Raw genomic sequence first — 25,641 nt, 5'->3', positions numbered from 1 at the left:
CAACAGTTGATATATGTTAGATAGCCGCAAATGGGCAGCAAAAACACATCATCAACACCGACGTTACTCGCTAGCACTCGCCGTTGAAACTCATCATGGCTGACTCTCAGTCCCACGGCGAGACTTTCATGTCGAGTACGTCGCAGTCACATCAAACAACACACTTCAGCACTTCTACCCAATCCGGGTCAGGAACCCAGACTCCTCCCCACGGCGTCACGCGAACTGCTTCTGGTCGACCGACCTACTTCCCAGACGGCCATGCCCACGGCACCCACGGGGTCTTCTCATCACACTCCTATACACATGAATCGTCGACTACACACGAATCATCGGCTGGAGCAGGCTTGTTTTCCTCCACCGATGGCACTGAATCCCAGCATCGGCAAGAGGAAGTCGTGCCGCTCGAGAAAGTCAACACATCGAGCTCGTCGGACTCTTCAGACACGCGATTAGGTTCCAATGGACAAACCCCGAAAGTCAAGCGAACTGGCACTTCATCCTCATCCGAAGATGCAGCTCCACCCACACTCCAACGCCGGGTCACGCGGTCCGAAATCGACGACGACGGCAGGCGGGAGTTGGCGCGCATCTTCACCACACAGTCGAAAGTGACTCAGCAGATGAGCATTGCGCAGCCAAACGATCCCCGTGTGGACCCCTCCAACGACGCTTTTGATCTCAGCAAGTTTTTGAACATGTTCCGGAACCAGCTGGAGGGCGAGGGCATCGAAATGAAGAAGGTCAGCGTTGTGTACAAGAACCTAGACGTCTTTGGTTCTGGCAAGGCTCTGCAGCTTCAGAGCACTGTCTCAGACATGTTCATGGCGCCCTTCCGAGCTAAAGAATTCTTTGGCAAGTCGGAACGCAAGCAGATTCTCCACAGCTTCGACGGTATCATACGAGCCGGCGAGCTGTGTGTTGTGCTTGGACGTCCTGGCTCTGGTTGCTCCACGCTTCTCAAGGCTCTCACTGGAGAGCTTCATGGTTTGGACACGGATGACTCGGTCATTCACTACAACGGTATCCCTCAGGAGCGTATGCGCAAAGAGTTCAAGGGAGAGACAGTGTACAACCAGGAAGTCGACAAGCACTTTCCCCACCTGACTGTAGGTCAGACACTGGAGTTCGCCGCGGCTGTCAGAACACCATCGAACCGACCCGGCGGAGCGAACCGCGATGAGTTCGCTCAATTCATGGCAAAGGTCGTTATGGCTGTGCTTGGGCTGAGTCACACCTACAACACCAAGGTCGGAAACGATTTCGTTCGTGGTGTGTCAGGTGGAGAGAGGAAGCGAGTCTCCGTCGCTGAGATGCTGCTTGCCGGCGCTCCATTTGCGGCTTGGGACAACTCGACACGAGGATTGGACTCAGCTACTGCGTTGAAGTTCGTCAAGGCTCTGCGGGTCGGTTCCGACTTGGCTGGAGGTGCTGCTGCGGTGGCCATCTACCAGGCTAGTCAAAGTGTTTACGACTGCTTTGACAAAGCTGCTGTTCTATACGAAGGTCGCCAGATCTACTTCGGACCCGCCAGTGAGGCTAAAGACTTCTTCGAGCGTCAAGGATGGTAAGTATTCTGATATGACAAGACATCTGAACACAACTGACACACAACAGGTACTGCCCCCCTCGTCAAACCGCGGGAGACTTCCTCACAGCCGTTACCAACCCACAAGAAAGGCAAGCCAAAGAGGGCATGGAGAACAAGGTGCCTCGCACACCGGAAGACTTTGAGAAGTACTGGCGCGAGTCTCCTGAGTACCAGGCGCTTCTGGAGGAGATCAAGGACTTCGAAGCCGAGAACCCAGTCAACGAGCACGGCACTCTCGAGCAACTACGCCAGCAGAAGAACTACATTCAGGCTAAACACGCTCGTCCCAAGTCACCTTACCTCATCAGCGTCCCCATGCAGATCAAGCTCAACACTCGACGAGCGTACCAACGCATCTGGGGTGACATTGCGTCTACTGCAACGCAAGCTGGTCTCAATGTCGTCATTGCTCTCATCGTCGGTTCCATCTACTTCGGTCACTCTACAGGCTCCAGCTCGTTCCAAGGTCGCGGAGCTGTCATCTTCCTGGCCATTCTCTTCAACGCACTTACTTCCATCGGTGAAATCGCAGGTCTATACGCCCAGCGGCCTATCGTCGAGAAGCACAACTCTTACGCCTTTTACCATCCGTCTACCGAAGCTATAGCTGGTATTGTTGCCGATATACCTGTCAAGTTCGTTCAGGCAGTCGTCTTCAACATCATTCTGTACTTCCTGGCCCAACTGCGGTACACTGCAGGACAGTTCTTCTTGTTCTTCGTGGTTACTTACATGGCAACCTTCGTCATGGCAGCTATCTTCCGAACGACCGCTGCTGTTACCAAGACTGCATCGCAAGCCATGGCAGGCGCTGGTGTCTTGGTCCTCATTCTGGTTATCTACACTGGTTTCGTCATCCGCATCCCCGAAATGCCCGACTGGTTTGGCTGGATTCGCTGGATCAATCCAATCTTCTACGCATTCGAGATCTTGCTTGCGAACGAGTTCCACGGTGTCGACTTTCCCTGCGATGCATTCATCCCGTCAGGACCTGGATACGCACAAACTGGAGACTCATTCATTTGCAACACACAGGGTGCAGTCGCTGGACAGACGTTCATCAACGGTGACAGCTACATCGAAGTCTCATACTCCTACTCTTGGAGCCATGTGTGGCGCAACTTTGGTATCCTCTGGGCTTTCCTGATCTTCTTCATGGTCACCTACTTCGTCGCTGTTGAGGTCAACTCTTCCACATCCAACACTGCCGAGCAACTCGTCTTCCGTCGTGGACATGTTCCCGCATACATGCAGCCTGGTGGCAAGGGTTCCGATGAGGAGTCTGGAGAGACGCAGACAGGAGAGCATGAAGGCGCTGGTGATGTCAGCGCCATTGAGGAGCAGAAGGGTGTCTTCACGTGGCGCGACGTTGTCTACGACATTGAGATTAAGGGCGAGCCACGTCGTCTGCTCGACCATGTCTCCGGTTTCGTCAAGCCTGGGTCAATGACTGCCCTCATGGGTGTTTCGGGAGCTGGCAAGACCACGCTCTTGGATGCTCTGGCTCAGCGGACCACTATGGGAGTCATCACTGGAGACATGTTTGTGAACGGCAAGCCTCTTGACCCTGCCTTCCAACGGTCAACTGGTTACGTGCAGCAACAGTAAGTCTCCAGCCCATCTCTGTCTCATCATAAGTGCTAACCAATCCAGGGATCTTCATCTCGAGACTTCGACCGTTCGTGAAGCTCTACAATTCTCCGCCATGCTACGCCAGCCCAAGACGGTCAGCAAGAAGGAAAAGAATGAATACGTCGAAGAGGTCATCAAGATGTTGAACATGTCAGACTTTGCCGAAGCCGTTGTCGGTGTGCCTGGCGAGGGTTTGAACGTTGAACAGCGCAAGCTTCTGACAATTGGTGTTGAGCTTGCCGCGAAGCCCAAGCTGTTGCTCTTCCTTGATGAACCTACCTCCGGTCTTGATTCACAGGTCAGTACAATCGTTTCAGCTCGTGTTAGATTGATGATTACTAACTTCCGCACAGAGTTCCTGGTCCATCATCGCCTTCCTCCGCAAGCTCAGCTCAGCTGGCCAAGCCATCCTCTGCACCATCCATCAGCCCAGCGCAATCCTCTTCCAAGAGTTCGACCGTCTCCTCTTCCTTGCCCGCGGCGGTAAGACCGTCTACTTCGGCGAGCTCGGCGAGAACTCGCAAACACTCCTCGACTACTTCCAAAACAACGGTGCACGCAAGTGCGGTGAAGACGAGAACCCAGCTGAGTACATGCTGGAGATTGTCAACGCCGGTAAGAACGACAACGGCCAGGACTGGTACGACGTCTGGAGAGAAAGCGAAGAAGCCAAGGGCGTCCAAAGGGATATCGACCAACTCCACGAGGCAAAGAAGAGCGAGGAACTCAACATTGCAGCCGAAACCGGTGGCGGCGAGTTCGCCATGCCATTGACCACGCAAATCGTCGAATGTACATACCGAGCCTTCCAGCAATACTGGCGCATGCCCGGCTACGTCATGGCTAAATTCGGTCTCTGCGCCATCGCGGGTCTCTTCATCGGTTTCTCTTTCTACAAGGCCAACACGAGTTTAGCAGGCATGCAGACGATCATCTTCTCGGTCTTCATGCTTACTACCATCTTCTCGTCGCTTGTACAGCAGATCCAACCCCTGTTCGTCACCCAACGCTCTCTCTACGAGTCGCGCGAGAGGCCATCCAAGGCATACAGCTGGATCGCCTTCATGATCGCCAACATTGTTGTGGAGATACCCTACGGCATCATCGCGGGTGTCTTCATGTTCGTCACTTTCTACTACCCCGTCGTTGGTGTGAGCCAATCCAGCGAACGCCAGGGCTTGGTCCTGTTGTTCTGCATGCAACTCCTCATCTACACATCCACCTTCGCCGACATGACCATCGCAGCGCTACCCGACGCCGAGACAGCTTCTGGCCTCGTCTCTCTCCTTACTCTCATGAGTATCCTGTTCAACGGTGTCCTGCAGCCTCCGGACCAACTCCCCGGCTTCTGGCTCTTCATGTACCGCTGCAGTCCCTTCACATACTGGATCGGCGGCATGGTCTCCACCATGCTCTCCGGCCGCCAAGTCGTCTGCAGCGAGCGCGAAGTCTCCGTCTTTGACCCCCCAGCAGGCCAAACTTGCGGTGCCTACCTCGCCGACTACGCTGCCGCCGCCGGCGGCACAATCCAGAACCCAGACGCGACTGCTGGCTGCAACTACTGTTCCCTCACCAACGCGGACCAGTTCTTGGCCGGCTCTTCGATCTATTACGGCGAAAGGTGGAGGAACTTTGGCATCATTTTTGCTTTCATCGGGTTCAACGCCGCCATTGCTGTTCTCACTTACTACCTCTTCCGCGTTGCGAAGCTTAGCTCGTTTAAGAGCTTCTTCCATAAGAACAAGAAGGGTGCGAAGGCGAAGGGTACAGCGGATAAGGCACAGGAGGGTGCTGAGAAGGCGGCGCAGCAGGGTGGACACCCTGGTGAGAGGACTGGGGAGAAGGATGCTGGTACTGCTTGAGCGTTTTGAACAGTAGTCGTTGATGTTTTTTGAGCGATTTGTTTCTTTCTCTTTCGTATGCATAGATGTTTTGGGTTATCTTGTTTAATCAATAGTTAATATTACATTTTGATCTTCAGTCATTCAGCGCGTGGTTCCTCGGTGAAAACGAGTGAAGTGAGTCCATCTGGAACGTGCCAGAAGTTTTCATACTCTAGTGGCAGTTGACAAGGCTGACAGTATTATTATAGAGATGGTGAGCGAAGCGAACCCAGAAAGTGGTTTACCTTGCTGCTCGAGGGCGCGATGGCAACCCGTGAGGAAGGCGCCTGGGTCACGGGAACACGCGTCGTCGCTCCTTCCCCAACAGCCAACATTGCAGCCTGGCCTCCCTCATGACGTGTAACGCGACGCGTACGCCCTTCTGGTCTCACATCGCGTTTTCTCGTCTTCACTTCATCACTCACCTCCCGCAGCAAAGATCAGCACCGTCAACTGTCATCCGCAGTAGTTCACCTTGACTGCTTGCTTCCATCAACCGCTCAGCTCCAACTCTCTGTACGCAACTACTACAAGCAGTGAATCTTCAAGATGGGTGCCTGGGGATACTGTAAGTGACAAGCATACTTCAACCAAACACCTTATCGACTAACACCATGCCAGGTCTCTTCCAGTCAGACCACGACTTCGAAATCGTCGAAGCTCTCGATACCGAAGCCGGTCTCTTTCCACTCATGGAAGCCGCTCAGGCCAGGGCTCGAGCTCAAGGCAAGTCTGAGGAAGAAGCAGGACGCTGCTGTGCATACAGCACCTACGCCCCCTACTGCTCTCACCCCAAACTCATCCGCAACCACTTGGACTCCGGTATCCTCGCCGACATGATCGCTACAAAGGAGACGAAGATGCTCACTGGTCCCGTCGGCCTGAAGGAGAAGTGGTTCGGAAGCTGGGGACCGGATCCCACCTACGTCTACGTCCTACTCGGTGCTTGTGCCATGACTCTCGGATGCAAACTCCCCGCTACCTACATCACCATGCTCAAGAAAGTCTACACTGAAGGTGGTCTCATGCCTGCTGCGCAGGGCCAAATGAAGAAGGCGCTCTTCGGTCCGAACGGCTACAAGAACGGAGTTCCTTACGACTTCAAATCCAAGAGCATCACCGAAGAGGCCAACGCTAGACCCTCTGAGCCCGACAACGGAATGGGTTTCCAGATGATGAATGTTCCTGGCCCAGGAGGTCTCTTCAGCACTGGTATGACAGATTCGACTACTTCGCTTGTCGTCAAGGAGCTTCGTGAGCAGTTCAACAAGCCGGACTTGTGCGGCGGATGTGGTGTCAAGGCTAGAGCTGGAAGTGACGCCCTGCTTGCTTGTGCCAAGTGCAAGAACCGCAAGTACTGCTCCACTGAGTGCCAGAAGAAGCACTGGAAGATTCACAAGAAGGTCTGCGAGCCTGCCGATGTCTTGTTGTAAGCTGGTGGCTTGCACACGTAAGAGGGTTTTCGGGAGAGTGTGCGATGTATGCGCAAGATGGTGCCACGGCTATGCCGGCGCAATGACAGGAGCAGGATGTGACAGTCACACGGTGAAGCGGTCTGACTCTCATCTGTTGTTACGTTAGTGTATGTAATATGAGACGAAATACAATCACGGCTTACAAGCTATATCCATGTAGTCAAGAACATCGCTGTAGTGACTTGGGAACAACCATAAGCAGACTATTGAGGAAGCTGTATTCATAACACGTTGTTATTCGACAAGAAATACCACCCTCGTTGAACCCAACAGGATGCACCCTTGACCAATATCTACTCTCACTACCCCACATCAACCCCATGCTGCTCTAACAATACCCAACAACCCACCCATCTAAACACCCACCCTCCAACAGATCAAGCATCTCGACCTTCCTTGCGAGACCGATCCACAGCATCCCTATTCACTCCATCCTACCAAGCAAACATGCACTTATTATTCAACAGCCTCGCCCCCAACATATCATACTCATACCGACTAATCCAGCCATCATTGCCATGCCCGCTCAACCGGCCAAACACACTCCCCCCCTTCCACACCACAACCTGCGGATCAAAGTCTCTTGGCGGCGGCCCCACAAGAATCTCTTTACCGTAACCCGGTCGCAACTCACGGAGTCGCATCTCGAGAAACTCGCGTAGACCGGGTGTTTTGGACGCGCCGCCAACGAGCATGATGCCGCCGAAGAAGTCGCGGAGCTTGCGGTCGTCGCCGCGGGCGCCTTGGGAGAGGGATTCGAGGATCGCGGCGTCGAGGGAGTGGATGGGGAGGATGGCGTCGCGGGCTTCGGCTAGCTTGGTCTTTTCGTGGATGGGGTCGCGGAAGAGGAGGGGGGCGCCGTCTGTGTCGCCCATCGGGGTGTCGCGGTCCGGGTTGGGCGTGTTGCTGCCTTCGGGGCCTGGGGAGCCTGCTACGGAGGAGCGGGGTGTGCCTTCGTTGTCGTTGAGGCGGCCGAGCAGGTTGAAGGGGTTTGGCTGGGGGCGTTGGGGTGTTGAGGCGGGTGCTGTGTTGTTTACGGCTTCTGAGGCGCCGTTGATGGTGGGTACGACGGGTTTACCGGCTGCGGCTTCGATGATGGCGATTTGTGCTTGGGAGATGGGGTCGTTGGGTGAGCCGTCGTAGAGATCGACTGAGCGTGGCACGACCTTCCTTCTGTTCTCAAGTTTCCGCGCGTTCTCGAAGATTGAGGGCTTGAAGAAACCCTGAATTCGTTAGCAGGGTCCATCTTACATGATTATTGAGTTACTAACCATGACAGAAAGCATAGTCTCGTCGTACGTCTTGAAAGTGTACTTCCGCGTGTCTTGGCCCGAAGCGCGAAGGTGGAAGTCCCACGTTTGTACCGTGACCGAACCTTCATCCATAGAGCAGAACTTCTGCTTCAGCTCCTCGGCAAGCAGGAAGTCGTATCTCCGCTTCAGGTTCATGTCGGCATACGGGAAATGACCGTAGAGCATCATCTTGATGAAAGTCTCGGTCACATCAGCTCCGCCCATCTTGAGGTTGACACGAGACTCCTCGGCACAGAGCCCCTCGTCAACGCAGCAGATGGACGTCTTCTGAGCACCGATATCGACTACGCAGGCAACACCATAGCCAGCACCGAAAGTAGCCGAAAGCGATTCTTGCTGCAGACAGACCTTTCCAAGGCCAAGATCCCGCATGAGGATGTCCAATATCATTGTGACGTATTGTCGCTCGTAGAGGTCTGGTATGATAAAGACGCACTTGTAGTTGACAAGGTCTTTTAACCTGGTAATACCAAGTTGATTCCGGAAAGCCTCTTCTAATATCTTGGAGAGATCATGGTAGATCTGATTACGGTCGCGATAGTCCTTCTCATTGAACGTGCCGTTCCGTATCGGCCAGAACAGCTTGTATCGTGGGTTGGATCTCTCGGGTATCCGCAGCGCGTCGTGCCCAGTGAAGAAGTCCGGTGCCTTCTTGGGATCTGCAGGTAGTTCTGTCCACTCGATGCGGTTGATGTCATTGTGTTCGGAGATGATGTCTGGGGGGGATTTTCGGTTGAAGTTGATTACGAGGTCTTTCGAGTTGGGTAATACTCGTCGCTTGTTGGATCGCATCCTCGTCCTAAGTTCGGATGACATAGCCATGTACTGGTCGGCAAACTGGTCGAAAGTTAGCACCGCCCATGGAACTAGCACTCAAATACTCACATCCTCTCCAAACCACTTCTCAGGCAAGGCGTCCGCCGGCACGGCACCTTCGACCTTCATCCGCTTGGGGCTAGGCTCTCCTTCGTCTTCCTCGTCCTCACTCTCCTTCCATTTACGTGCGATGACCATAGGTACAGTCTTGGGCAGCGCGTCCGACCCAAGGCCTATTCTCAAGTTCTGACTGCCAGGATGTATCACGATGAGCTTGGAGATGTCGGTTCTTGATGCGAAGGAAACCTCGGCATCTTCCATTGTCTCGTCCGCAACCTGTGGTGTCGCTCCTTCCGTTGCTGGCACCCCCAACGCGCGTGCGCGATCCTTATCCCTGGCTTCTTGTACTATGCGCGCCCTCTCTTCATCCTTGGGGTATCGTACGGCGAGGAACTGTTCGTCGCGCTTGAGGAACTCGGTGTAGTAGTTCTTTTGGTTGATCATGCCAACTTGGGGCCATGTCGTGAGGTCCATGTTGTTGTCCGTTCGCTCCAGACCTGCAGGCTTGTTAGTTGCCATGTTTGCGCTGTGGTGTCCCGATGCCGTACCCTCTTCCCTCAATTGGGCTCTGCCCGATTTCTTTCCAACCATTTTGTTGACTTGTTCAGGTGCGTCTGGCAATTGAGAGGGTCGTGAAGTTGCGGTAGCTTTCGCAGAGTTGCGTGAGCGTAGGCGGTGTCCGAATCTCGAAGGCGATCAATGCCGTCGTGTAGGTGGGACGGCTCTGGTGCGCACACACAGAGAAATGCTGGAAGAGTCGTGTTAGAGCCGTGCAATAGCGAAAGTCGACCGTGGGTGTGGTCGTCTCGGGATAGATTCGTTGGGGATGCCGCTTGCCTGAGTGGTGGTGAAGGCTAGCCTGAGGTTGTTCGTCGCGGTCGCGCGTCTGGTGATTGGATCGCGAAGCTACCTAGGTACGCGCACGACCCCTGGCCCTTAGAACCATCCATCACTTCCACCAGCTCGTCATCATTCCCACAACACTCGCGGCAATGGAGGCGATCGCTGAGAAGCACGCGGGCTTCATCTCCCGCCTGACAAAGCTCCTCGATCTCTTCGTCGCGATGCGTTACATATCCCCATCTGATGTAATTCGCCCACCTCACTCTTCCGAAACCGTCGCAACTTCAATCTTCGAGAAGATTGGCCTGGATTCTGAGGTTATCGGCCTGATCAGATCAATTCCTGCAATGCGCAGCGAAATCGTCGAAGGGTGGCAGTGGTTCGGCGTTGAACTGACACCCCGCTCAAAAGCCGTGACATACTTCGCCGACTCCGGTGACACAGATTTCGTCGAGGATTTGCGGTGGGGTGAAAGGTATCATGACGAGGATACCAAGCTGCTACCGCCTCATATGCTGAGGATTACAAGCGGTGATACCTATAGCGGGCACTACGGTACTGACTTAATCTATGATACACAGGACCGTATGTCAATTACCTGCAAGCAGATAGATTTAACGTTCACCGAATACAGAAACGATAATTGAGTGGTCTTCAGTTGGACCTGACCGCAACGAATGGGAGAAAGCACCTAGACGACCAGCTGAGACCGTGCTTGATGAGATTGTCGCAAAGTTCCAAAGCCTGGAATGGGTTCCGTACTATGACCCCTCAGAGGATGACGATCCTTCCCATCCACCCGCGCGCAAGATCTTGGAAGATCCTATCATTATGCAGAACCTCTTCCCGGGAGGCATTCGTCTTCCTACTGAGACGACCGCCGCGATTCAGTATATGAGACAGCACCATGGCTCAGATGGTGCTGATGGGTGGCGACGGAGGATCAATCGTTTCCGAGCCTGGCAAAAGATCTATCAAGATTGTGGATGGGGCTCAGCAGTTTTTGACATCGAAGCTTTTGAACTGGAAAGATCAAAGCTAATTGAGGCTCTAGAAGAGCTCGATAATTTGGAGTCGGAGGCACGCAATCGCCCGTGGCTTATTTCCGTCGGTGCACAACAGGTAGTCAGAGAGGATGCTCCCACATTGGAACAAGTCACTTCACGGCTTGATCACTTCCTTGTGCAAGCTGCTGGAAAGCTCGCTGTTTGAAGTCGCTGCAGCCATCGCGGAGCCCATGCTGGTCCATGTCACTTGTAAATCAAGAAGTATTTAAACAGCCAAGTATTCATTTCCCTGTGATAGCTCTATATGCTTCAGGGGACCGTCACACTGCCACTTCATGCAAGAAACTTCTGAACAAGTCTGCAGACTGCACTCAGATAAAGCAAGTGAACTAGAAAGACTTTTTGGTAATGCAGGCTCTATAGGGTTCAGTTTCTCCCTATGTTGACATGTTGACATGTCGTCATGACTATGTACATATCGTGTCATTCGTGTAAACGTCTCACACAACTTATCGTAACACCGTGGCACACGTTATCCAGAACTTTCATTCCTTACAGTAACATGCCGCTATTCAAGAGGAGTAGCTACGCCTCCCTAGATAAGCCAGGTAGCAGCCAGTACACCGAAGAACAAGGCAATGAACGAGGCCCTATTATCTCCAGCCTGACCCTTCTTAGTCTCAGTGGCCGCAGCAGTTGTGGTGTCTGAGGCATGGTCAGAGGTATGGCGGGTGACCGTGGAGGTAACAGTCATCGTGGACTCTTCATCCCTTGCGTTCAGCGTGGGGAAGATGCCGGGGGTGTAGCTGATAGCGGTACCGTTCGCGAAAGGTGGAGCATGATGACCACCTGACGGTAAACGCGCCATCGAAGACGTCGAAGCAGCCGAAGATGTGGAATCCAACGCAGACGAGGAAGCCGTCGAAGACGCGGAAGCTGACCAAGACGTGGAAGCCACCGAAGACGAGCTACTAACAGTATGGCTAGGGAACAATCCAACCGATCTGCTCTTGCTAGATGATGGCGGACCGACGGACGACACTATCGATGGTACCTCAGTGCGAGACGCCGACGACGATCCGCCCGAGACATGTGAGGATTTGACATCGGTAGGGAGGATCGCGGTGAAAGACCAAGTGATGGACGGGGGAGGAAGAGATGACGACGTAGAGCTGGGAATGACCTTGATGACTGATCTAGTGATGGTAACTTGGACTGTTGACTGAATGATCACGGTCGTGGTAGGCTCCTCTGCGGGAGGACCTCCAGCGTCCGAAGTGGCTGAGACGGGTTTGTGGGGGAGAGGCTGCACTGAAGGAGCAGCTCCAACATCCGAGGTAGGAGCAGGAGCGGGAGCAACGCTAGAGGTCAGGCTCTGGTCTGCCGTCACAGTGGTTGTCCTGGTGGTAGTGACGGTGACGGTAGAAGGACCTTCGGTCTTCTCGGGACAAAGGTAGGTGAGGGTAGTCTCATAGCCACGTAGCAGTACCGCGTCTGTGCAGAGCTTTGGGAGCTCAGCGCAGTGGTCGTCACGTGCAGCTACAGCATGAGCGAGAACGTAATTGATAGCGGGATTCCACTGGGCAGACTCCGCGGCAGCGCCTGCTACATTTCCGTTAGCAAGACTGATATAGTGGGTAAGTGCGCTGGTTGGAGACTGTTTACCGGCAACTGCGACTATGGTGAGTGCGCGTACAGTGTTCATCTTGGAGGGTGAACGTTTGTATCGGAAGGAGCGACTGGGGTTGAAGTGGGTAGAGGGAAGTAGCGAGTGTGAGTAGCGAGAAGAGTGCGGAATGGATCAAATACTTCAACGAGCGTGGTGAGGTGAGTGGAAGCTGATGATTGTAAAAGAGGTAAATGTTCTGTTGTTATGAGAGCGATTGCGGTCAACGGCACTAGCTCCGTTGGCCCTTGAGCAGCCAATAGCGTCGAGGGCAATTACTGGGACGAGTGAATGGGAGATTGATGTGCGTTTGCACTCGCGCGCTTGCCCTGCTCTCCACTGTTGCTGGTAACATCGCGCAAGTGACGTCATTTCCGTGCCGATGTCGCTTTGTAAAGACGTCTATAGATAGAGGCTGTTTGGGGTGGTGAATGAACGGATACGGTGAGGGAAGAGAACGTTTTGTTCTAGGATCAGAAAGCTAAGTCCGAAGCCCGGCAACCACGCACCATCAGCACTGGCAGAATACGGATCGTTCTGTGGCAACGAAGCTTCTCCGTTTTGTAAAGAGGTCTCCTCAGTCCCCATACAGCTCCATTAGGTGGTTCAGCATCTTCCGCTGCAGTTCGAGGAGCTGCTCTTTCGATATCTTACCGCCCGTCGGTGTCGGCTGCGAGTCGGTGACTTCTGTCGGGTCGTAGCTCGAGCCAACTACCAGATGTGGCTTTACACCAAAGAATGGAACACCCAAGACTTTGAGTGATGATGTTTGTGAGTCGACCATAGCTTTGGAAGCTCGGTATACCTTGGCGTCATATTGATCTAGTTCCTCTTTCTCACGCTCTGGTGTCTGTGCCGCGTTAGTATTCAAAAACCGATACAAACCTATTAGAACATACACGAAGCGCCGGTGTGTTTTCCAAGAGACCTGGTAATGACCTGTGAAAGTCAGTCATGTATCATGAGAAAGATCTTGTAACGTACAGCGCAGCTCGATGAGTCCGTTCGTTCTCCCGCTTGAACTTGTGTTCATCGATCAGATTCTTGCGTCCAGCCTCCCAAGACTTGACATTTGACTCTTGATCTTTCATCAACTGAGCAATTTGTAAGCATTGCGCATGAGGTCACATGATGGTCTGGCTTACTTTGCGAACTGCAGGAGCAAAGTCTGGGTTCTGAGAAGCTATCTTGCTCACACAGCGGAGACCTTGTTTCCATTCCGTGATGGTAGAAGGATCGATGAACGGAGAAGAAACTCTGTCTTGTGGTTTGGGAGGTGGCTGTCGATGCTGAGGAGGCGCGCGGCCAGCCAAACGAGGGTCAGCTGATTGTTGATACGGAGCACTTTGCTGATTTAGGTATGCCTGTTGGGGCTCCGGGTACCCCTGGTGACTTTGATAGGGCTCGTATGGCTGTTGTTGATCTTGAGCTGGCTGAGCTTCCGGTTTGGGCAGGTTCGCAAGTGTAGCCAAAATTTGTGCCAGATCCAGGTTCTGATTGACGTTTTCCGCCATGTCTGCGATAACAGCGCGACTGCACTATTTGATGGTGTTACGGAGACTCTCCAATGCTAAGATGTCGGAAGAGTGGTGTGAATTAAAGGCGGGCACGTTGGATCATGGCGTGTGTTTGCGCTCAGATCAAGGACATTGCAAGGAAAGAAGCAATCTTTGGCCTGCACTGCTCATACTGAATTTTGCTGCCCTCTCGAATCAACGTATCAGCGAGCTCCCGATCCGCACACGAAGAAGATACGATAAGTAGTTGAGCGTTATGGTTGACGATGTACGTTAGCGGGTAGATGGGCGGAAATCTCCGCATCGAACCCTAGTCCATCTCGACTTTTGGAAATCATCGAATCATTCGTTCTCCCGCTCCGCCATCTTCACGACATCTTCCGCCCACAACACTTCCCCTCCGAGCGCTCTTCCCACTTCCGCCCAACATGTCGAAATCACCGAAAGAGTCAACGCGGTTTACAGCCACCGGAGTATGGGCGCACACAAGACCTGGCGGGCGGGCAACGACGCTGCAATTCGCGGATCCCGCACCAAAAAACGAAACGCCACAGCAGAAGGTCAAGCGGTTACGAGAGGCAGCGAACAGGGCAAAAATGGCGCAGGTGACGAGGTGGGATTACATGTACTTGTACGGCAGAATGGCGGCGGATGCGGCGCATAGGTTTACCGTCTATGGCTTGATATTTGCAACAGGTATGTGGGCACCAAGTGGCCAATGGCTGAACGGGTCACTGGGTAGGAATGATGCTAACTGTCTGAATAGGTTGCGTCGGTGTCCTCGCAGTCTTCTCAATAGGCGACATGATCGTCTACAACCGACGGAAACGAGCAATCTACTTCGCCGAAGAGGAACGAGTCCAGGCCAGGATCCTCGAAGCCGCCCGCAATGCTGTCGCAGCAGGAACAGCCTCACCCGCACAAGCCGCTCTTGTCACAGGTATCGCCGAGGAGCAAGAAGCAATGGAGAGGAAGAAGGCAGAGCGAAAGGCGCCCTCCAAGCTGCTGTGGTGGCTGCACGGCGACTGGAAGGAGGACCAAGCAATCGCAGAGCAGAGAAAGCTGGCGGTGGAGGAGATCAAGCGGCAAGAATCCCAAGGCAACTCAAACCTAGGTATCGCTGCTGCGGTACAAGAGGCCAGGGCGAACGACACAACATCCACTTTCACATCATCGACACCAGTAGTCGGAGGCCCGCTCGACAATACAGCAGAGAAGGCAGTGCACAAGGTGGAGGAGACGGGCAAGGGATGGTTTGGATTCATGAAGGGTGGATCGAAGAAAGAGTAGAAGAAGGACAGCGGAGAGTGAAGCCAGACGCTTCAGTGTACTATATACGACCTCAGCCTTGTACATTGCTGTCACATTAGATGTATGCATGATGGAGTTCTTCAGCAGTTATGAAGGAGTCAACGATCATCTTGGGTATCTTCGCTTCGTGTCCATATTGTACATTCAATGCATTTCAAACAATTTCCAGTCTTGCAACTCGCTAGTTCCCTTGACCAGCCACTGGTATATAGCTTCGACGTTCCCGTGCACGCTGTGTCTAGTCAGTTTCCGACCAAGTCGGCCTCGCTCATCTACACGTACCTCTCTCCATCCCTCAACATAAGGCCGCAGTGCTGCCCATCCCAATAACCCCACCGTCGCGCCAATGAAGACAAACACGACTGCCTGGTCTTTCGCAGAGTCTCTCTGAAAACATGTTGTAAGCACATTCTCCTCCTTCTCCCCGGCACAAAAGCCGTAACCGAGGCAGAACTGGCGATTGCAGTCGTTACATGTCTTCTTGGAGGCGCGGGGTTTCAATTCGAGAGCGGCGGGCTTCTTCGTGCTGGGCGCGTCGAGGGCTACAATAGTACTGTTGCCGAAGCAGGTGCATTTGCAGAATGACGTACGCGCTATGAGATGTTAATAGGTGCCTGGTTACGGAGAAAAGGGTGACGTACAGGCAGCAAGGGACAGGGAGAGGGAGGATAGAAAGGTAAGGAGAAGGAAGAGCAGGTATGGCGGTTTCCGCATCGTGGTGGTGGCAACGATAGATATTGTGTTGAGTCTGTACAAGCGACGGATCAATTGCAGTGCCAACAAGATGCCAATCTGATGTGGTTCTAGACGTCTATCGCGCGATGGACATGATAATGGTCAGAGTGGAGCTCCAAACCTCCGCCCGCATGCACGCTAAGACCAGACAGCTGGGTCCCTTGTCGCGCTAAGCATTTTCCTTTCCCCTCCGGCCCCGACACTTCTACACGACGCTTACAGGCGTCGCTCAAGCTTGCAGCCCGTATTCTTTGCTCTAGACGCCCTGGAGTCTTTGCGCACAGTCATCTCCACCTGTCGCACGCGCGCGAACCTGCGACCCAATGCCAGCAGCACAAGCGCCTAACTCTCCCGAAGCGCAACCCGAAAGCAAGGTCGTCCGCCTGCACATTACGCCTTTCCGCCCCGACCTACTCAAGGTCTACGTCGCGCCCTCTGTCCTTCCCTCTGCGCGGAATATCTCGTACCATACCGTCGCGACCTTCCCCGAGAAAGGTTTCGGTTACGTAGAGCTACCCGAACCCGAAGCTCAAAAGATCAAGAAGAAGCTCAACGGCACAATCTTGAGAGGCGCAAAAGTGCGAATAGAGATGGCGAAACCTGAGAAGCGCAAGGCGCTGGCAGAGGCTGACGCGGCGAAGGAGGTGGCGGACACCGAACGCCCCTCGAAGCGCGCAAAGAAGGAGAAAAAAGAAAAGAAGGAGAAGAAAGAGAAGAAGAAGAGGGAGCAGGGCGTGCTGGAAGGTGTAGAGCTGCCAGACGACAGGAAAGTCAAGCGCGGTTGGACTGAGCCGTCGAAGAAGGACAGGAAGGATAAGAAGGATAAGAAAGACAAAAAGGACAAGCGTGACAAGGACGAGAAGAAGGAGCGGAAGCCTTCGAAGTACACCAAGGATGCTGAGCTGCTCTTCAAGGCGAAGCTGACACCCGTGGCTGCGACCGAAGTTGCGCACAAGGAAGAGAAGAAGGTGAAGAAGGAGAAAAAGGAAAAGAACAAGTCCAAGATAAATGAAGTCGTTGTTCACGAGTTCGAGAAGAACATCAAGACTCCCAGCTTCCTGAAGCAGCCACAGGTCGCCCTGTCAACGAAGCCTGCAGTCGACTACGTCAATGGTCAGGGCTGGGTTGACGAGGACGGTGTCGTTGTTGAGCCTGAGACTGGCAAGGCCAAGGCCAGGCGAGCTCTGGAGCTGGTAGACGCGCCCTCGGAGGCTCAAAGGGCTTGGATTGACGGGACAGCAAAGTCTACGACCACGAAGGACCAGAAGAAGAAGAAAGCTACTCCTCCGCCATCATCGTCTGAATCTGAGGACGAATCATCAGTAGTTTCATCTTCAGAAGAAGATGAGGACTCTTCTGCCTCCGAGTCTGAGTCCGAATCAGAATCAGAAGCCGAATTGTCTGCATCTTCTCCCGCTCGACCTGTCGAAAGCAGGAAAACGCCCGAAGCCCAGCCAACTACATCATCCGAGAAAGAGGTCCACCCCCTCGAAGCGCTGTTCAAACGCGCAAAGCCCGCAGATGGCACAACCTCAACTCCCACCAAGAAGCTCACTCCAATCGACACATCCTTCAGCTTCTTCGACAACAACGAAGACACGATGGAAGTCGACGGCGAGCGCGGCCAGCCCATCGACGAAGCCCCCACTACACCCTTCACTCAACGAGACATTGAATGGCGCGGCCTCCGCAGCGCGGCACCAACCCCCGACACCGCCGGGCTCGGCCGCCGCTTCTCCTTCGACTGGCGCAAGAACAGCCAAGAAGCCGACGACGACGAGGACATGGGCGATGTGGATTCCCTCGCCGAGCAACGCCTCTCTCAGAACACACGCGCAAATGCCAAAGCTAAGCTAGCTGAGGTCGCGGAAGAAGATGAAGAAGAAGAGGAAGAGAATGCAGCGGCCGCTGGTGGTAAAGAAGAGAAGCCAGAGAGCGAGTTTAAGAAGTGGTTCTGGGAAAATCGGGGTGATTTGAATCGTGCGTGGAAGAAGAGGAGACGGGATGCGTTGAAGGCGAAGCGGCATAGTGAGAATAGGAAGATGACTGGTAGTAGGAGGGTGTGAGGAGAGATTTAGGAGACTGTGCTGGTATTTGTTATTACGTTTGCGCGCTTCAAGATGTTCATGAATTGGGGTAGCTAAGAGAAGGAAAGACAGGAAGGGAATGTTATCCTTTCCGTTCATAAAACCGAGACAGGGAAAATGTCTCTCAATCAAGACTTCCACGTTATCGTACACTCATCCCCCTCGAAGATCCAGTTCCACTTCCTATGTATACGCCTCAACACCAACTCCTCCCTCCCACAACTCCATCCAACAAAGACCTAAACATCAACCCCCTTGAACATAACACACCTCCCACCCTCCCTCTCCCCACCAACCCAACTACTCTTCCTCCCCTCCCCACCACACGCCTCCTCCGCCCTCGTCAGCAACGTCCCTTCTCCCAGCACATCCCTCGCCTCAGACTCATGTCCTTGGGTCGACGTCGTGGACGAGTCACTCGGTATGCTGCAGAAGGGCGCGCCTATCATGCCTTTCTCCGTTGCGGTGATGATGTCGGTGGGGATATGCGGGAGAGGCGGTCGTTGTGGTGCGGAGGATATGGTGGAGGGGTTGGAAGATGTAGGCGGGGGAGGGGAGGCGGAGGTACGACGGTGGGATGAGGGATTATGCTCCATCGTTGTTGGTGTTGTTGTTGTTGTTGTATGTGTTGCTACTACGGGTTTCGATGGGAAAGCTAAGTTTCTTGTCAGCATGTCTATACACGAGTGTTGTTCAAGTCTAGATATTACATCGGCTGGGATATGTTATCCATGTACATACCATCGCTTCCGGAATCGACGTGTTGGCTACTCCTCCGCCTCTTCTTCTCCCCAAAGCTACTCAATCGATCGCGTAGATTGAATAGCCAATTCATATTGTACGACGGCTCGGAAAGTAGGTGTTCTGTTCCTGATTTCTTAACAAACATGATCGGTCTGGATATTAGATACAAGTTAAATCGTACCTGGTAGTAGTAACAGCAGCAGCCTTGCGCAATGATATATCAACCAATGTTCGTAAAATCAGTCCGAAACTCAACCACGAAACAGAAGTCAAAGGTCCACTCTCAGTATATATCCCGACCCCGAAATACCCCGACCGATGCAGTCCCGCCCCCATTAAAGGTTGAAAGCTGTTCTGTTCCACCTTCAAACAGAATGACGTACATACGGCACGGCGGGGCGTTAACTTGCTCTTGGATTGCTCGCTTTGCTTATCTGCTTACTTTACACGCCCCCATGCCCTCGCCCGTGCCGTGGCGCCTCGTCCCTTCCACCACATCACATCACGTCACCTCACTCCAAAAACGAGGCATTAAACCCATCCATCCAACCTCTCGCAACATCACGCCACGCCACAAATGTGTCCTGCACTTACGTATATCACGCCTTCCCCCCTCTTCACATGCACACATCCCGCGTCGCTGATCTGCCGTCAGAAGGGGGACAACTAGATCGACGCTGGGATGCTGTTCCGTTAGGTGCATATCGTGAGGATCAGCGGCGTTAGTTGTCTAGCCCTGGGGAGATCTACGGATATCCCGTCATGCCGTGTTGGGGGGAAAGAAGCAAAGTTTGTGATAAGGATGGTAATGGGCGGCGTAAAAGAGATTCGGGGTTGTTATCTTTGCGATCGCATCAAAAGTAGTCTTTTGTTTAGCTTGATCGATTGATTGATTGATTGATTTGATGAGAATGATAGAATTAGAATAAGATGTTCCGCCCGTATGGATGCCGATTGGCATAGCATACCATGGCTGGTCGCTCAAACTCCATGTCGACAAGTAAACATATGGCTGGAACTCTCCTGTTCCATCCCGTCGCACATGCAGCGTGAGCATGACCTGCACTATTAACAATCCTGCTCACAGATACCCTACAAACACATCTCCTTCACCCTATTCACAGCTTTATTAGGGGACCCCTGCCGTCTCATTAGCAGGTGCTTGCACAGTATCAGAAGCATTGCCAACCCCGCTGCTCTGCGACTGCGGTGCACCCCTCCGACCCCTCTGACCGTCAGCGGCGTCATTGCCGCCCCTGATCATGCGCTCGAGATCACGGATGCGCTGTTTCAAGGCCTCGTTTTCCTTTTTGACCTCCTCCAGCTCCGCCTTGTGTTGTGCCACCTCTTCGTAGCGTGGGGTGCTGACGACGCTCGAGCTGCGGTGGTCGCGCTGGGCAGCATCGCCCGTCGCAGGCTGGGAGGAGATGGAGTAACGGTGGGGAACGTGGCCTGGTGGTAGGCCGCTGCGGGAGACGCTCGAGGAGCTGCGGTGGCGGCGCGAGGATGTGGGATGCATAGGTCCGGTGGGAGCTTCAGCGTGTGCGACGGAGGAGTCGGCGGCGCTTGACATGGACGTGTTGGAGGCTACAGACGCAGAGTGTGCGCGCAGAGCCGAGAGTTCTCGCGTCAGACGATTGACGACGGCTTCTTGCTCCTTCTCGAGCTCAAGGTGCAGCTCTGCTTGTGTCATGGGGCGTGGGTGTCTCATCGGAACGCCTGCTGAGTCGACGCTCGCCTGGACGTAGCCGCTCGCGCTGGGGCTGAGAGGCGGGAAGCCATGTACATGATGTGATGCTGACTGGGGCGGTGGTAGGGTACCGCCAGGCGATGCGAGAGGCAGCGGCGGGGGGCCCATCTGCGATGCTCGTCTAGAGCCCGGTGTAGATGCTTGACGTGACGATGTCTGACGTGACAAGGAGCCTGAAGCTGGCTGCGTGCTCGAAGTGTTGCCTGTGTTGGTTGGCACCTTGTTCAGATCCGGGGCCATCGTGCTTGTCTGGGTGCGAGTCGCGCTGGGTGTGGTGGACGTGGAGGCGTTGATGACCCGTAGGAGACGCGCTGTCTTGCAATGTTTATCGAAGAAGCAGCTCGTGGCTAATTGTGGTGGGGAGACTGATCTCAATTACTGGGCGTTGTTGTGGTGGTTCCGAGTACGGTGGATGGGAGGAGAGTGCATCTGCGGAGCGCACGAGCGACCGAGAGGGGCAGGGACATTCACTCCATCGCCATGATCACCCGGACGTGCTTGCTCCGGACGATGCGCTTTAACCGGAATTGCTTGTCAATGATCGTTTGGATGGTGTTGGTCGGACAGAAGCGAAGACTACGGCAGAGCAGCCATGTCCACTCAATGCGCTAGCATCTACCAGTCTGCTACGAAGGCTGAACCCTTGTTTCCCCACATGATGTGACGATGTCAAGCTGAAGTTACAAACATTCACACCACGTCGCGTCCACTTATTGATATGTGTTTGAAGTCTGCAAGTTTGTTTGGTATTCTTCAACTCGTTGTTCGTTCGCTCATCCTGTCCATCTTCCAGCCCGCTCGTCGCGCGCGGCGGGCGGTGTCCAGTCGTGGAAGATCGCAACCTGGACCCTATCTTCGCCTTCCCCATGCCTAAGCGTATCTTTAGATTTTGCAAACACGCTTTTGGATACCCATGAAATCCTCCAACTCCAAGCGCAATGCTCTATTGTGTGGGCCCCGAATGTGAATAGTCGCTCTCAGAAAACACTCGTGATCCTCTAGTACGTCCTGGCCAAGTTGCGGAGGTACCAGTCTACGAGCCTCCTGCCGACCTTTGCCTCTGAAACGTGGATGAGGTCCTGATAATCGTTAGCAGATGTCTCTCGTTCCAGATGTGTTGTACTTACACCCTCCATAGCATAGTCGAGGTCGCTGGCCTGGATGATATCACCATCCAACAGACCACCCTCGGCCCACCTTATTTGCCTGCTCCTCTGCTTGTTGACGAGCAACCAGCACCTGAGCTTCTCTGGCTCAACCTCCAAGAATCCAGCGAGCTTCTTGAGGTCCATGGTTGTGTAGAGCTTGAGGTAGCTCTTGACGGTGGGCGACATCATGTTGTTCTTGACCTCGTCCATGAAGATGCGGAGGTGGTGCTCAACAGGGTCAATGTTGACCTCTGGGTTGTCGAAGTCGGGAGGTGTGGGGCTGATGAACTTGGGGCAAGCGGTGCGGAAGAGCTCCTCAAAGAGGGGAAGAGACTCGGGGCCGCCGCGCTGCAGCCTGTTGAACTGCTCGCCGTACTTCTCCCTCAGAGCAGTGTGGATGGTGTCGTCGAGCCTGGTGGGCTGGAAGGCTACGCAGATGGCGACAAGTGCGTACATTTGGTCGTTCTTCTTGGTAATCGAATCGTACTGCGCGTTCTTCTGGAAGTTCTTTGTCCGCGAGACGTAGACGAGGATGTGGCTGAACATGCGGATGGCATCCGAGTATCGTCGCATCATCATGTAGGAGAATCCGACGTAGTAGTATGTGGTGAAGTGGGCGGCCATGACGCGGGCGAACATGGCCTTCTTGTTGAGCTCAATGTCGTCGAGCGTCTTGAGCGCGAGGCTGAAGTCTCCGAGCAGGCAGTGCACGCGGAGCAGACCGATGATGGAGAAGTATCCCAGCATCTTGTATAGCGGCCTGTTGCCGTACTCTCCGGCGTACAGACTCGCGTCCTCGCCCCGCTTCATCGCCGCCAGCTGCTCGCTGATCTGTGACCGCTGAATGAGCGAGTACAGGACGTTAAGGACGCTGTAGCAGCCCCATGTGTTTGGGTTCTCGCGCAGGAGCGCAATCTCCTCCTCGTTCTCGTTCTTCTGGGCGACTCGTTGGCGGTAGCTGCAGAAGCTGTTGAACTGGTAGATGAACTCGTCGATGACATCCCACGCCCAGTAGTACTATGCGCAGTTAGCCCTGCTATATTCCCCTTTTCTCCGCATTCCTTACGTTTGGCACTTCCAGGTCAACGGGGCCCTCGGAGTTCAGGATGTAGTGGAAGAGGTTGCAGTAGCTGTCGTAACTCGCAAACTTGGTCTCGAGCGTGGCCTGGAATTCGAGGGGGGTGGCCGCGGCCTGCAGTTGCGCGTGGATGTCCTGATTGCTGTTCATCGAGGGCATGCGGTCGAGGTCCTCCATGCCGTCGTATTGGACCTGCTCGCGGTAGTCGTTCGCCATGGCCTCCTCCTCGACGTCCGAGTCGTCGTCCGGCGCACGCCTGGCAGCGTCGCCATTCTGGTACTGCGGCGGGACACGCTCGCGCAGACTCATGTTGGGTGTTCGTTCGGGCGACGGCACGGGTGCTTGTACGGGGGGTGAATGTCGTGTCGTGGTGCTGCTCCCCGCTTTGTCACGAAATTTGGCGTTCTGTGCGTTTGCTAGCGGCAGTCTGCTATCGATAGCGCGCCCAAGCAGAGGGCAGGCGCGACCGGGATCAGCGCTGTGAGGGGCAGTGCGCAGAGGTCCACTCCACTCAATCCTCACGGCCATCCTGCTGTTTTGACACGTCCTGATTCGACTCACCGGCCATATCCTCAGCGCTGGGTGTCGTGACGGCGTTGAGAAAGTATGGCGAGCCCATGTCGTCTACCGGTGCCGGGTCCGTAGTTTCGCCCTAGGGCACGAGTAGCTGTGTGCATCAATAACGGAGGCTTTAGGCGCGCTCGGTGCCAGTATGATGTCTTCGCATCGAGTGTGGCTGATAAACTACAAAAGCCTGCCGTTCCTCTGTCCCTAGACCCTCTGGAAGCCACGCCGCTGTCAAAACCCTACTACTGTCTTTACCACCCACGCTACCCTTTTCGTCGCAGTCAAGACCCTTCCTGCCCTCTGACTCGCTTCCCACCCTCCAATATGACGTACACCATCGTCCTCTTCATCACGCGCAACCACGACCTTACCTCGGAAGAGTTCAGAGACCACTATGAGCACACGCACATTCCCCTCGCCCATTCGCTGCTCGCCTCCTGCTGGCCGATCGATTTCAAACGTCGCTATCTCGCGCGGATATCGCGGAAGGGGTTCGGAGGACCGGCAAACCCCGACCGACCGCCGCTCATGCTAAGGGGCGAGATGAACGAGCTGGACTGTGACTGCATTGCAGAAATGACGTTTGACAGCGAAGCCCGCTTCCAAGAATTCTACAGAAAGATCTACGCCCCGGAGAATGCAGCCAAACTAGCAAGAGACGAGGAAAAGTTCCTGGAAAAAGGAAAAACGAGGGTCATTGTTGTTGGCGAGACTTGGAGTACGGACGAACACGGCGTCTCGACGAGAGAAATAGGCTACGTCCGCAAAGACGAGAGGTCCGACAGCGAAGCCAGTGGTAGTGGCCAGAGTTGAGATGAGAGACGGATGCCGACATGCGACCCGGAGATACCAGTCGACGCCCAGCATGCGATAGAGTCGACGTATTTGCATTAGGCGCAGGACGATGGTGCCATGGTGGTTAACTGTGCTTCTGGCCATAATGATCGGCGTTCAATAGTTTGGGAGAGGGGCTGGCGCTGCGCGCTACTAGGCACCCGTTCGCGCTGCGCGTAGGAGTTCACCGGTTGCTTCCGCGAACTTTTGTCAGATACCATGTCTTTGCGAATTTGCGAATTTGCGAATTTGCGACTTTTGGGCGCATTTGGAAGAGCTTGATGTTGGCCGAGAATAGATTGAATTAACCAAATGGAATACATTTCGTTCGTTGAACTTTACACCCTCGATCGAAACCTGCAGCAAAGAATGTCCAGATCGAGACTAGTGCTTGCCTGAGCATACATCCTATACTTATCGAACATGATGCTGAAGATGATACAAAGACATCGTGTTGATGCGCCACATCCTCACTCAAGGCTTCCCCTCTCCCGAATGCCTATAAATATAATGCCAATCCCCCCTCGCAATATCAGCCCTGACCTGATAATTACTCTCCGCATCCTCCAAGACCTGCATATCCAAATCCACAACACACATGCCCTCACCTGCACCACCCAGCTTCCCCAAAGCCCCCACAAAAGGCACAGCAACCTGACTCAACCCCGCATACCCCATCCCCGGCGGACCCCCCGCATTCGCAAAAACAACCGCACACGTATTCTCAAACGCCCTCGCCGTCAACATACTATCCAGAAACAATGCTTCAGCCGCCGGGTTCCTCGCCAAACCCTCCGCATTACAGTCATTCAGCGTCCAGAAGGTCGGTATGATAATAATCTGAGCGCCTTTGGCAATCAGCTCACGGAACGCTTCTGGGAAGGCGAGATCCCAGCATATGAGCAACCCGACTTTTCCGATGGGTGTGTCGAAGACTTCATGGGGGTCGTGGCGGGAGCCGGTGAGGTGGTTGCGTTCGGGGCCCCAGAGGTTCTTTTTGATGTATTTGCCCACGATGGAACCTGAGGGCGAGATGTAGTAGCATACGTTGAGGAGTTTGTCTTCCGCTGCTGAGTTCTCTTTGTGGGATTCTACGATTGTGCCGGGGACGATGGCTGCGATGAAGGGGTGAGCTTAGTTTGGGGGATGGGGGATGGGTGGAGGGATGATGAGGGTTGGAGTGATACTTACAGATGTTACATGCTTTGGCTAGGGAGCAGTATCTCTCTAGGTAGCCGGAGCATTGTTCGATGCAGTTAAGAAACTCGGGGTCGTTGGGTTTCCAGCTTGTCAAGTGGTATTCGGGTAGGACGGCGAGTTCGGCGCCCTGAGCTGCTGCTGAGCGGATGAATGAAACGGCTTTGTTGAAATTGTGTTCTGGTTTTAGGGGCTAGCTGATGTTAGAAGCTGATGCTAATGGTTGTAGTTGTGGTCGACCATGATGGGCAATCATGATGATGTGGGGTAGAGGAGATACCTCTGGGTAGAGTTGGATAACAGCAACTTTGATCGTCGGCGCCATCTTGATTTGATAAAGTTTGTTGATATAGGTCAACCAAGTCAGGACGATTTCTGTGGTGAAGT

The 25,641-nt window shown here is 54.0% G+C and overlaps 11 protein-coding genes across 11 annotated transcripts; 6 read left to right on the top strand and 5 right to left on the bottom strand.

Annotated features, from left to right (window-relative positions):
* Window positions 1-95: 95 nt before the first annotated feature.
* Window positions 96-5,085, top strand: J4E93_000943 (uncharacterized protein; the record flags this gene model as incomplete). Its single annotated transcript, XM_049338899.1, has 5 exons — window positions 96-135; window positions 193-1,567; window positions 1,618-3,195; window positions 3,245-3,521; window positions 3,577-5,085. The coding sequence occupies 5 exons, from the start codon at window positions 96-98 to the stop codon at window positions 5,083-5,085; spliced, it is 4,779 nt and encodes a 1,592-aa protein (XP_049204784.1).
* Window positions 5,086-5,655: 570 nt separating this feature from the next.
* On the top strand, window positions 5,656-6,539 carry J4E93_000942 (uncharacterized protein; the record flags this gene model as incomplete). The annotated part of the gene is made up of 2 exons (XM_049338898.1): window positions 5,656-5,674; window positions 5,728-6,539. 2 exons carry the CDS (start codon window positions 5,656-5,658, stop codon window positions 6,537-6,539), a joined length of 831 nt encoding a protein of 276 aa, XP_049204783.1.
* Window positions 6,540-7,015: 476 nt separating this feature from the next.
* On the bottom strand, window positions 7,016-9,361 carry J4E93_000941 (uncharacterized protein; the record flags this gene model as incomplete). Its single annotated transcript, XM_049338897.1, has 4 exons — window positions 7,016-7,804; window positions 7,853-8,731; window positions 8,780-9,267; window positions 9,319-9,361. The coding sequence occupies 4 exons, from the start codon at window positions 9,359-9,361 to the stop codon at window positions 7,016-7,018; spliced, it is 2,199 nt and encodes a 732-aa protein (XP_049204782.1).
* A 401-nt stretch (window positions 9,362-9,762) lies between these two features.
* J4E93_000940 (uncharacterized protein) lies at window positions 9,763-10,825 on the top strand (the record flags this gene model as incomplete). Its single annotated transcript, XM_049338896.1, has 2 exons — window positions 9,763-10,168; window positions 10,248-10,825. The coding sequence occupies 2 exons, from the start codon at window positions 9,763-9,765 to the stop codon at window positions 10,823-10,825; spliced, it is 984 nt and encodes a 327-aa protein (XP_049204781.1).
* Window positions 10,826-12,863: 2,038 nt separating this feature from the next.
* J4E93_000939 (uncharacterized protein) lies at window positions 12,864-13,800 on the bottom strand (the record flags this gene model as incomplete). The annotated part of the gene is made up of 4 exons (XM_049338895.1): window positions 12,864-13,136; window positions 13,186-13,225; window positions 13,271-13,380; window positions 13,432-13,800. 4 exons carry the CDS (start codon window positions 13,798-13,800, stop codon window positions 12,864-12,866), a joined length of 792 nt encoding a protein of 263 aa, XP_049204780.1.
* Window positions 13,801-14,231: 431 nt separating this feature from the next.
* Window positions 14,232-15,093, top strand: J4E93_000938 (uncharacterized protein; the record flags this gene model as incomplete). Its single annotated transcript, XM_049338894.1, has 2 exons — window positions 14,232-14,499; window positions 14,570-15,093. 2 exons carry the CDS (start codon window positions 14,232-14,234, stop codon window positions 15,091-15,093), a joined length of 792 nt encoding a protein of 263 aa, XP_049204779.1.
* A 1,079-nt stretch (window positions 15,094-16,172) lies between these two features.
* J4E93_000937 (uncharacterized protein) lies at window positions 16,173-17,915 on the top strand (the record flags this gene model as incomplete). Its single annotated transcript, XM_049338893.1, has 1 exon — window positions 16,173-17,915. One exon carries the CDS (start codon window positions 16,173-16,175, stop codon window positions 17,913-17,915), a length of 1,743 nt encoding a protein of 580 aa, XP_049204778.1.
* A 1,894-nt stretch (window positions 17,916-19,809) lies between these two features.
* J4E93_000936 (uncharacterized protein) lies at window positions 19,810-20,670 on the bottom strand (the record flags this gene model as incomplete). Its single annotated transcript, XM_049338892.1, has 1 exon — window positions 19,810-20,670. The coding sequence occupies one exon, from the start codon at window positions 20,668-20,670 to the stop codon at window positions 19,810-19,812; it is 861 nt and encodes a 286-aa protein (XP_049204777.1).
* Window positions 20,671-21,428: 758 nt separating this feature from the next.
* On the bottom strand, window positions 21,429-22,965 carry J4E93_000935 (uncharacterized protein; the record flags this gene model as incomplete). Its single annotated transcript, XM_049338891.1, has 3 exons — window positions 21,429-21,509; window positions 21,558-22,595; window positions 22,645-22,965. The coding sequence occupies 3 exons, from the start codon at window positions 22,963-22,965 to the stop codon at window positions 21,429-21,431; spliced, it is 1,440 nt and encodes a 479-aa protein (XP_049204776.1).
* A 582-nt stretch (window positions 22,966-23,547) lies between these two features.
* On the top strand, window positions 23,548-24,036 carry J4E93_000934 (uncharacterized protein; the record flags this gene model as incomplete). The annotated part of the gene is made up of 1 exon (XM_049338890.1): window positions 23,548-24,036. One exon carries the CDS (start codon window positions 23,548-23,550, stop codon window positions 24,034-24,036), a length of 489 nt encoding a protein of 162 aa, XP_049204775.1.
* Window positions 24,037-24,531: 495 nt separating this feature from the next.
* J4E93_000933 (uncharacterized protein) lies at window positions 24,532-25,579 on the bottom strand (the record flags this gene model as incomplete). Its single annotated transcript, XM_049338889.1, has 3 exons — window positions 24,532-25,172; window positions 25,249-25,447; window positions 25,535-25,579. 3 exons carry the CDS (start codon window positions 25,577-25,579, stop codon window positions 24,532-24,534), a joined length of 885 nt encoding a protein of 294 aa, XP_049204774.1.
* Window positions 25,580-25,641: the final 62 nt, after the last annotated feature.

This window comes from Alternaria ventricosa, assembly GCF_023758065.1.
Source record: "Alternaria ventricosa strain BMP 2768 chromosome Unknown scaffold_1, whole genome shotgun sequence".
Lineage (NCBI taxonomy): Eukaryota > Fungi > Ascomycota > Dothideomycetes > Pleosporales > Pleosporaceae > Alternaria > Alternaria ventricosa.
This window is presented reverse-complemented; position numbering and strand designations above follow the sequence as displayed.